The 12072-nt window shown below is 27.0% G+C and overlaps 1 protein-coding gene across 1 annotated transcript; it reads left to right on the forward strand.

The window, feature by feature from the left end:
* Positions 1–405: 405 nt before the first annotated feature.
* On the forward strand, positions 406–9660 carry LOC145840751 (coatomer subunit delta-like). Its single transcript, XM_082948079.1, has 12 exons — positions 406–446; positions 1475–1598; positions 2777–2916; positions 3459–3638; positions 4602–4701; positions 5317–5416; positions 6044–6205; positions 6736–6901; positions 7642–7786; positions 8031–8223; positions 8502–8631; positions 9051–9660. The coding sequence occupies exons 1-12, from the start codon at positions 444–446 to the stop codon at positions 9138–9140; spliced, it is 1533 nt and encodes a 510-aa protein (XP_082804205.1). The 5' UTR covers positions 406–443; the 3' UTR covers positions 9141–9660.
* The last annotated feature ends 2412 nt before the right edge of the window (positions 9661–12072 follow it).

Consider the following 12072-nt stretch of genomic DNA (forward strand, 5'->3'; position numbering starts at 1 on the left):
TACTTTCACAGCACTAAAAAGAAAATCTATAGAAGTGTTAAAAAATTTATCAAACTTTTCTATTATGAATTAAATAAGATAAAATTAGCAGTTTGTCTGACTCATGTTAAAACTGCTGAAAACAAAAAATTGCATTTATTATGAAATAGATATAAGTTTTATATTTTAAAAGTATTACAAAAGATAGAAAAAAAAATCAATAGTTTTGCATAAATTAGTATAAAACATAACACTTTTTTTGTGTTTTGTGAAATTTAAACAATTTTGCATTTAAAAAAATTTCAGACAAATGCTTGTTTAGTAACTTTTAAAAATAAAGTTTTCAAGATTAAAAATGATAGTTTAACTAACTAGTGTTACTGATTTAAAATTCCAACAACATTTTCTCATGCATTATTTTTTTTCAGATTTTTATACTAACTCAAAATTTCAAAAGCTAGAAAATGGTTAGTTGGTTGTTTTTACAAACTCATGTTTTCTAAACTAAAGTATTTGTTTAGCTCTTAATTGCTTAAATTTCTAGCTTTATTCCGAAATTTTTGTATAAAAGTCAAAGTTAATTATATTTTAGCAATTATTCTTCAATGATGTTTTCATGCTAAGTAATCTATACTTTGATACACAAAAAGATTTAGTAACATTTTTAGTCATAAAAATTGTTAAATTGAATTTATAATTATTTAATATTCTAAGAATTTTTTTTATATGTATACTTTTTTTCAACACATTGAAAAATTATAAGTTTAATTTAAGTTCTTATAAAAACTAGAATTTAACTACTTTTATTTCTGTGTTCACTATTATTGGCAATAAGTAAAAAAATATACCATACTTTTTTAAACCATTTAATTTAAGAATATATAGGGATAAGCACTTTTTACATATTGATCTTATTTAAAAAGTCTAACTCAGGGTTTCCCAAAGTGGACAGTTTTAGTAAATTGGGGGGCAATTTAAAAACTCTGAAACATAGCCCATATATTCTTGAGTTAAAGATAATGATAAAAAAAAAGGTCTTCGGTGCTTTTATTATTAATTTTGAAACTTACACTAGATATTCTTGAGTTGCAGGTGAAGAACAAAAAATAAGATCTTATGTGTTTTTGAATGGAAGTTTATTTAGGGATTTTGTTTAAGGGGGCCAGAACTTTTTTATTTCTTTAAAAGGGGGCCTTTTTGAAAACAGTTTGGGAAACCCTGATCTTACTAATAGTTTTTTTACCATTTTTTATCATTAAATTATTTTTCTAAATATAATAGTACAAAGTCTAAGCGTTCAATTTGTTTTGTATTAAAGTACCAAAAAGTATATTTCTCTAAAAGTTTATCTCCCATTTAAATAAAAAAAAGTTTCTAAACTTTCTCAGACATAAGGGGTAATAACATTATTATTTTACAAAATTTATCATTTGTTCTTATAGTAAATGTAAAGACTGTTTAGCTATGATTACCGGACTAACTTCAATCTAAACAGGTATTGTTGAGCGCAGCAATTTGCAGGAAGAACGGGAACACCATACTTTCCCGCCAATTTGTTGAGATGACCAGGTCTCGTATTGAGGGATTGTTGGCCGCATTCCCCAAACTCATGAACACAGGTACATGTTATTACAACAAAATATATGTTGGAAATAAAATTGTTATATGTTATATTTTATTGTTATATTATGGTGAATTTTTTTTAAAACCCATATTTTAAATGTAAATTTCATTTTTCTTTATGTGTGTATTTTTATTTCCAATTCATCGCCCTGTATACTTTTGTTTTCAGCTTTTTTTAGCGTCTGATGAACTGCTCTGCAGGGAAACGGCGTAACGCAATAAAAGTTTAACAATAAATTTATAAAATTATGGTGAATTACTTTATTTCTAAAATATTTTATGTAATGTTTATTTTAGAAACTTTGTTTCATAACTAATGTTTTGCTTATTGAGCTTCTCAAAGTAAATAAATGTTTTTAAATAAATGATAAATTCAGTGAGAATAGTTTTTTTAGTTAAAAAAAAAATTAATTAGTGTTTGTTTTTACCAATTAAAGATAATTTAAAAATATCATTTCTGCATGTAGAACATATTTTTATGTAATTTTCCAAAAGCTAGTTTTATAAAAAAAGTAGAATTGGTTGTTCTTTGAAAGATATTGTACAAAAATGAAGAAATGTGGTAAAAAGCGCTTATTTTAAAACTGTATTTACTGAAAAAGTTTTAAAAAGAAACAGCAAAAAGCTTAATGTATTTTGTGCTTTTATTGATCAATTAGAAACTCTTTTTATTTTGATTGTATAAAATTCTAACGATCCAAACAGGCACAAAGCTAATTCTGTTACAATTATAGTTTATAAATAGTTGAACATATATAATTTTCAAACTTTAATTTTTTTTGCTTGTTGTCTACTTTTGTGTTTATATTTTCAAACCTAACAAGTAAGCATACTCACAGACAAATTAATGATCTGAGTATTTCAGTAAGTTCATTTCTTAAATATTTTTTAATACTTGATATTTAATATTCTTAGACTACATAAATTCAACCTAAATGACTTTTTAACAAGTTTTTGTTCACGCGCTAATAAATTTGGTATTAACTACAATTAAAACTATTAAAGCAAAGAAAGCAGCACACATTTGTTGATAATAAATTTCACATATTTCTTACTGATATTCTTATTATCTTTCTCTTTATGAGCATACCTGTTCAAAAATCTGGTTAAAAGTTAAAAAAAAAATTACCTATCATACTATTTTATTCAAAGCAACATCAACTTGTATAAACAGGCAAGCAGCACACGTTCGTTGAAACTGAATCGGTCAGGTATGTGTACCAACCGCTTGAGAAGATGTACATGCTGCTGATCACCACCAAAAACTCCAACATACTGGAAGATCTCGAAACTCTCAGGCTATTCTCCAGAGTTGTTAGTTTGTTTTCATTTGAACTATCAAAACCCTGTGCAAACAAATGCATATATTTATTAGGTTTTTAAAATGTGAAAAAATAAATGCCTCTGTTGGCAGAATGCTTTCTGAAAACTTGATACAATACAAATTTAGTTTTGTTTGGAAAGTTTAACTTTGTGCAATTTTTTTGTAAAACAAACATAACATAGCTTATTTAGTCTGTAAAATAGACCACTTGAATAAATCAACTTTAATTTTTGTCTCAAATAAAATACAACCTGTTAACCATTTTAGATATTTTAAAAACTTTTCGATAGTTTAAAGCAACATAAAGAGGTATTTAAAGTATTGAAAATAAAAGTTATTCATTGTAGTGTTATCCATTGTAGTAATGTAGAACTAGATAGGAATAGTGAGCCAAATTAATCATTTTATTTATTTTTATTTGCATTGTGTTAATTTTACTTGCTCTAACTTAAAAAAAACCTGAAATGCATTAATTAGCACAGAAGGCTTTCAAAATAAAGCATTCATTACCATATAAGTCGTCAACAAACAGATCCCGGAATACTGTCAGAAGATAGACGAGCAGTCGGTGCAGGACAACGCCTACGAGCTGATATTCGCTTTTGACGAGGTGGTGGCATTGGGGTACAGGGAAAGCGTCAACCTGGCTCAGATCAGAACCTTCACCGAGATGGACTCCCACGATGAGAAACTGCACAAGGCCGTCAGAGAGGTGAGAATTGTTACATTTTGTTGTAGTATTGTAAATAGGGTTGTCACATACTCGGGATATTTTGAATTTTGTTTTTAAACTAGGGCTTGCTCAGGTTAGTTTTGTTTTTATTAAAGAACTAGGATAGTTTAAAGTTTTTTTAATAATCGAAAGATAGATTTTTTCTAGATTTTGAATGAGATATAGTTTCAATATTTTGTTATTTCATAACCAATTTTGTTAAAAAACTAGATTTTTATTAATTTTAATAAGGTAACATTTTTTTTAAAGATTTGAAAAAACTCAGAATTACTTGTACAATTTACGGTCACTCAGGACTTTTTTTGACTTAAAGAGTGGCAACCCTGTGTAAAGATAACTAAGTTTTAAATGCATAGACTGTAACAAATTATACTAAAATAATTTGGGAGATTACACTATAAAATACACAGGGTGTAGAAACCACGTTTTTCAAACAATGTTTAAATACTTGTTATTTAACAAGATTATTATTTTCTATAATGTTTTTTTTTTTTAGTTTTTTAGGCACAACTTGTATATGTGAAGTTTGTTGTAATTTGAAAATTTAACTCAAATATTATTTAACTTAAAACTATTTAAAAATTGTGTTTTAGTATGTAAATCTTTATTAATAAGTATATGTAGGTTTATTACTTATTTAGTTCTTAGTTTTTTATGCCATGTATTAATATTAAATACTTTAAACAAAGTGCCTTAAAAACATTGTCTCCTACTTAAAAATGACAAGCAAGCTATCATACCCTTTAGAGAAATAAAATGATAATTGTAGGTTCTATAAAGCTTCAAAAGTTAACTAATACCCTTTATCTTGTCATTTATATGTGCTAAATAGTTGGTAGAAAAAATATAAATTACATGAAGTACTGGCTCAAAGTTACCAGTTTGTTTTTATAATTCGACAACCAATCAAAATCCTCCATTTAATAATTGAACTAATGACAGACCCAGGAAAAGGAGGCCAAGCAACAGATGCGCCAGAAGGCAAAGGAATTGCAGCAGGCAAAACTGAGAATGAACCAATCACATGGAAGAAGTTTGACAAGTAAGATTTTAAGATTTTAATAATAATAAAACAAGACTAAGTATGAACCAATCACATGAAAGTAGTTTGACAAGTAAGTTACTTTGAATAATAATGTTAAATGTTTGATATAACAAGTTTTATAAAATAAATTTTGAACCAATTTTACGAAAAAGACCTCACAAGTTATACTTTATTTAAAAATTTAACTATATATCAAGTCAAATCAGCATATTTTTTACCTCTGTTTATCATATAACAATTTGATAGTATTATTTTGTTGTGTTATTCGTTAACGTACAGGCAAAAATATAAGACTGAAAAGTAAATTTGATATGAAAAATTAAAATATAAACAAAAAATTTCAGTCTACGGATTAACTTCTCTTTTCTAATCTTTTTAAAGAAAATTGATTGGCAAGAGGTGGTTAATAAATAAGTGAAACAACTTATAATAAAACTTATTTATTTATAGGTAACACTTAAAACACAAATAGATAAAATCTTCTGCCGATTGCTGCACTTATTTTCCCATATTTTTAAACTGTTTATAAACATTAAAATGCATTAGCAGAGGGTTTAAAAATACTTAAACTGAAAGCTGTTAAATATATCTTTATTATAATTAATTATACAGGCAACAGCATGGGATTCGGATCTTCAATGAAAAGTTCATCTGCTGCTGACATCATCACAGCTCAGGCAATTCCAGAACCCGCCAAGCCCGCTCCTAAGAGGTATGTTGTATACTATTTATTAAGTAAAAAAAAATAAGCCAGTTTCTTATATATATTTTAAATTTGCTCCTAAAAAATTGATTATTTTTTCAACTTGCACATAAGATTTTTATTTTTTAAAACTGCTCTTCAGAGGTTTGTTACTGATAATTTACTTATTATGTAAACCTTTCCAGTAAAATTGAATATTTTTATCTAAACTAACTTCTAAGATGTTATTTATCAATTTTATTCCTTTCGATAAACATTAATAACTTAACAACTACCACTATAAAACCATTTATAAAATAGTAATGGTAGCAGGCTTAACTATTTGTACTTCAAATTTTTACCAACACATACTCAATCTCATCTAGTAGGTGCATTTGTTTATTAAAAAGTCTATTCAAAACAAGCACATACTTTACATAACAGATGTGTGCAGTCATATGGTTGAAAAATTTTTATTTATCCATTTTAATCAATTTCTTGTATTTACTTTTTCAACTTGTAATTATTAAGTAGAATTGGAAAAACACTTAACCACTTATAGTTATAGTTTAACTTTTTTACCATTTTAATTCTCCGGCATTACAACTACCTTTATATCTTTTTTTAACATACACTCACCGCATACACTCAACACAGAACGACGAAGAACGCGATGAAGCTGGGCGGGGGCAAGTCGAAGGACGTGGACAAGTTCGTGGACAACCTGAGGCAGGAGGGGCAGCAGATCAGGTCGGTGAAGACCAGCAAGAAGGAGGTGGTGCAAGCAGCCGTTGCTACCAACCAGGTGAAGCAGGAGAGGTTTGTTTGTTGTTGTTGTTGTTGTGAAATATTAGTGTTTGCCTGTTGACGCGTTTCTTAATCCATTGTTTTTAAAACCTGTAAAAGTAAGTCGTCTATTGGTAGAAGTCTTAAGAACTAAAATACAAAAAACTATTATTAAGAAAATCAAACATCTATCTTTATAATGTAACAGAGTTCCATATACTTGTTTTTATAGAAAAGTAATTAAAGTTTACAATTCTACTATCCCATTTTATAAAAGATACCATTAAATCTACTAAAAAGCTACTCCAATGGACACACTTTTTTCTTTTCATGAAGTTAAAAACTGATAATTCATGAAACTACTTTTTGATTGTTAACAAACGAGACACTTTTTCTGTTTTTATGGAAAGACTTTTTTTTGGACACTGTCGTTACCAATGGAAGGACTTTTTTTCCATGATTTTCAAAGTTTTGGTTAATAAACGCATCAAGTATCAGAAGGCCAAAAGACTAAAATACTAACAATTTATTATGTATATTAAGATATTTATTATTCTCAACAGCGCGCACGTGAAGATCAACGAGAAGCTGCAGATCGAAGCGACTAGGAACGGCGATTATGACGTCAGAGTGCTGGGAGAACTGGCGCTTCACATCAACAACGAGGAGTGCAACAAGATCAGGGTGCTTTGTAACATTGACTGTGAAGACAAGAACTTCAAGTTCCAAGTTTGTTTGAATTATATATATATAAAATAAGGTTAATGTTTAAACGTAAACACTTTCAACTGAGCCCACTTGAAGGGCTTTTTTAACGCATACATAACGGCTGTTGATTCTTTTAAGCACAGCCTACAAACAGTACTACAAACAGCCTGTTTGTAGGCTGTGCTTAAAAGAATCAACAGCCGTTATGTATGCGTTAAAAAAGGAAGGTTGTTTAAATAAGCGAAGCGAATTTATATCGTCTTGTCGACATATAAAAAAGCTTCTTTTAAAACACAACAAATTTTGAAGCATTTAATAGTCAATTAACTGTTGTTTTCGTTAATTTTAGTTGTTTAATTAGTTAAAAGGTAGATCGATTTTTGTACTGAATATTTGTAATGTACAATATTACGTCATACTGTTTTTTGTTTTTTTGCATAACTTTTGTATCTTTGTTTAGTACAGTGCTTTGTATTTTGAATTTAACTGGCTGATGATCAAAGCTTTATGAAAAATTAAAGCTTTGTGAAACATATGTTCCAGAGTTTTTTAAAATCGCCATTTGAATAAATTATATATATATATATATATATATATACACATATAATATATAATATCTATAAAGATTTGACCATACAACAAGCCTTCGGTAGACTGAGACTAGAATTTCGTTTTTATTCAAACTCGTCAGTCAGTCGCAACCTCAGTTATTTTCTACGGCAGAGTGTTATATTAACCATTGTATATTTTTTACACAACAGACGCACCCGAACGTGATGAAGTACAACGGCAGTAATCACGTGATCGCCATGAAGAATCAGGAGAGAAGCTTCCCGCTGAACCAGGACGTCAACGTTTTGAAGTGGAAATTACAAAGTGACGATGAATCACACGTTCCATTGCAGAGTTTGTTTATTATTTACATCTTGTATGTATTTTGATAAATGTTCATTTTTAAAAGTAGACCTCTAAAATAGTCTTTTTAAACTCTTTTTTTAACGTCGAAAATATTAATAATAATATCGACAGTTTTTAATAAAAAGAATACAAGTTATTTTGAAAAGTTTGTTTTGATTTGTTTAAATAAAAAAATTGGAAAATTTTTTATAAGAAAGTATTCAAACTAATAATAAATAATTAAAAAAAACAGTAAACTGCTGGCCTGACGAGGACGGCAGCGGAAACTGTGACGTCAACATCGAGTACGAGCTGGTCATGACGTCACACGAGCTCAATGACGTCACAATAAGCATCCCGGTGCCGTCGGGCGTTGGAGCGCCTCAAGTGTCGGATTGTCAGGAGGGCGATTACAAGCACGACAGCAGGAAGAATTTGCTTGTGTGGTAAGTCACAGAAATAAGGTTTTCTTCTTAATAATCATTTAAGTTTTTTTAATTTTATAAAATAATAATATATTTTAAAAATAATAATAATAATAAAAATAATTTAATAATATAAAAAGTCAGGTGATGGTTTTCAAAAATGTTAAATTTTTGTACTTTTCGAAACCAACTTATTTTAAAACTAGTCTGAGGGATTTCAACTCACCTTTTATAATATATGTTGTGTACATAAGTTTACAAAAACTGATTTTTTCTTTAAAAAATTAATATATGCACAGGACGATTCCGGTAATAGACGAAAGCAATTCATCTGGAATTTTGAATTTCACCATCCCTTCGAATCCTGATGATTTTTACCCGGTCAATGTGCAGTTCACATGCACTAAACAATCCTACACCAATATTGAGGTAAATTTTTACATTATACTTTATAATGTATATTTCTATAATTTTTTTATTTTACTTTTTTATATATTCTTTATAACTTCACAACAATATCAAAGTATCTTCGTATTATAGTTTATTTATAATGAACTTAACAATCCTTCATAAATACTGAAGTATGTATTTTAATTTTAGTAATTTAACTTGAAAGTAAATTATATTTTTTATACTTTCTATGCTTAAGTTATCTTTTTTTATTAGTTTTTTTTTTAAGTTTGTAAATTAGTTTTGGGCATTTGAATCAATATATTAAAGTGGTTAAAATAAATATAGATAAGAGTCAAACACTAAAGTCTACTTATCATTTTGTTGGTTAAATTCAACTAGCGTGTCTAACTATTACAACTATTTGAAAAAGTTCTTAACAAAATAAATTATTTCAGGTAAAAGAAGTACAACAAGTAGATACTAAGGATTCAGTTAAGTTCAGTGTGGACAGAATTATGTACGCAGACAAGTTCGAAGTTGCCTAAAAATGAGAGACATCTCTCTCGTTTACAATATGTGAGAGACATCTCTCTCGTTCACACTATATTGTTCCTAACCTACACCATATTGTTTCATAACTTAAGTGATGGTTGCACCCTTTGGCAGACCTAGCAATAGAAAGAGCAACGTTTAATATAAGGCAAAATTACATTTTTCTTTATTGTAAGCTCTTAGGATCAATGTGCATATATTTTAACATATTTTAAACTCATTCTTTTAAAATTTAGAACTTAAATTCCTTTTTTAGCCACTTTATACCACCATAACTTGTTGTATTGTTGGTGATTTATACTAAAAGTTTTAAGTATTTTATTTAACTTTTTACACCTTATAGATATAAATCTTTAAACTTGTAGATAATTTTTTGTGTTGTAAATCGTTTCTTAAAACGCAATATATTTGTTTGTTGTATACAATCTTTTATACTTTTTTGTTGTTTAAAATAAATACTTAAAGTTAATAAACTGCTTTTAAACAAACTAGTTTTATAAATTTAAAAGTGTTTAATAAGAGTTACATAAAAAAATTTCTTGACTAAAATGTTTATTGTTTTGTAATACATAAGTTATAAAACTGTATTACAAAGACTACTTAATATAAAAGAGCTTAATTATTAAAATATTTTATACAACGGTTGTTGCTTTAGCTAACACTGTTTGTTTTGTAATAAAATGTTATTGTTGTAAATAATTTTTTTAAAATACGTGTCTATTTATTTTTGGATATTATAAAAAATATTGATTAAGTATTGTACGATTTTAAACTTTGTTACAGCTAACTTCAAAAATACGCAAAGTATAGTAATCATAGTTGCCACATTCAAAATTTTTTGCTTGAGTTTATAAAACTTACACGCTAATTCTCCAAAATAGCTCTAAATTATAGCAACTATGATAGTAACACTAATTTTAGTTTCAGTATAGTAAGTATATTATATATATATAAAGTATCGAAAAATAAAACTCATTTTGCATTTGAGAACCTAGTTTGTTAAATTTGAATTAAATTAACAAAGTCGATTGCATTCAACTACATTAAAAGTTTTGTATAGAGTTACTAAAAGTTTTTAAGATTAAATTCTTATTGTTTTGAATTTTATTTATTGTAAAACACATTTGAAGTACCATTTCATTACCTTTTCAGTGTTTTTGGACTTAATTTCTAACATAAACAATTCTAAAATTGTTAGGGTAGTTTTTGAAAAATAATTTACCAACTTTACCACCATGAACTGTCTTAAATATACTTTAGATCAGGGGTGAGCAATTCTTTTTTATTTTACTTATTCAGTGTAAAATTCAAAATTTCTGTAAATTTTACCTATAAACTTTTTTATTGCTTTTAGTTTCAAATCTCATTATATCTAGTGTAAGTTTTGCCAGACTAACATGCTCGCTGGTTCTCAGGTTTTACTTGATTTTTTTGATATTAGCAGGCCTTAATTTTCTCACCCCCATTTTTTTTTACAATAAAATATTTCACTTAAAAAGACCTAGGTATGGTAAAATTAAATATTTGTAAACGTACATTGTTATACACCGCAATTCTAATTGAAATGATGTTTATCAAAATAAAATTATTTTTTTCACTTTCAAACCACATATAATTTTTGACTGTTATAGTTTTTTTAAGTGGTTAATTGTCATTAAAAAAAAAAAGCCTCTTTCAAAATTTAAGCAAGTTTTAAAAACTAAGAATAAAAGTATTTTATGATCAAAATCACGTTTTTAAATAGTTTAATCAAGGTTTGAGAAAATGTTTTTTTTTTTGATAACAAACATTAAGTTTATAGATTTTTGACATTATCATTAAAGGTTTTTCAGTCTTAACGAATTATAGTAATATTTTTTACTAAATGAAAAATTATTATTAATAACATTTTATTTGTCAAACCAGGGTTGCCACACACTTATAATACTTTAAAAGTCTTGTCATAACTCAGGATATTTTAAACTTAAGCTGACTCAACATAGTATTGTTTTTTCAAAAATAAATTAAATAATTTATTAGAATATTAGGCAATTTTTTTTTTTGAATGAGATTTTTCTTCAATAATTAGTTTTTATTTATTGGGGGGCTAAAATTTTAATAAATTCGATTTTTTCTTTTTTTAAGGACTTTTAAACACTCAGGATCACTCATGACAGCTTAAGGTCTATCAAAACAGTTTTTGACTGTAAGAACTTTATTAATTTGGAAAAACTTAAATGGTAACTTAATTAAAAGTTAAATCTTGTATTATTGTTTATTCATGTATGTAAAATGTATTGCAAAAAAGTACTATTGTTAATTTTTTAAAGTTATAATGAAGCTAAAATGTTTAAAAAACTTTTTAATACCAATTGAAGTTCTCCTTAAGTAGTTGCGACCCTGTTATTTTATTTATTGAAAAAATAAGTAGTAAAGATCAGAAACTGTTAAATACACTTCATAACTTTAAACTGTATGCAACGAGTTAATAAAAAGCACAACTATTAATCTTTTACTATTGCAGTTTTGTGTTATCAATTACACATCTAACATTTTCAAACATAAAAAACATATGATATTAAAAAAACACTAGTAATACACACAAAATATTTGTCAAGTTGCAAAACTTTTTGTTTTACCAATAAACAGATGTTTAAACATCTGATGACAATGTAAAATGATAATTAAATGGTTACAAACAGTTTAATAAAAAAATGTTTAAACTTGTACTATACTGGACAATGACGTTTTACTGTATTCAAGTGAAGTACGACTCGACAACCGAAAAGATCATTTGTACACCAGGTTCCAAGAGAAATCATTTTAGAGTAATTTTTTTGTCGTTCAATAAAAAAACATAGAAAATATAGTAAACGTTTTGAAAACGAATATAACTTATTTTTATTTTTTCCAATTTACATTACCATATGACGTTTTATAAATAAC

Source organism: Thalia democratica, chromosome 7 (assembly GCF_965202585.1).
Source record: "Thalia democratica chromosome 7, ktThaDemo2.hap1.1, whole genome shotgun sequence".
Lineage (NCBI taxonomy): Eukaryota > Metazoa > Chordata > Thaliacea > Salpida > Salpidae > Thalia > Thalia democratica.

Bases quoted from the DNA above. Each gene is read 5' to 3' on its own strand.
- LOC145840751 (XM_082948079.1), top strand. The intron at 2,917-3,458 runs GTTAGTTTGTTT...GTCAACAAACAG, and splicing joins TCAGGCTATTCTCCAGAGTT to ATCCCGGAATACTGTCAGAA. The intron at 5,417-6,043 runs GTATGTTGTATA...CACTCAACACAG, and splicing joins GCCAAGCCCGCTCCTAAGAG to AACGACGAAGAACGCGATGA.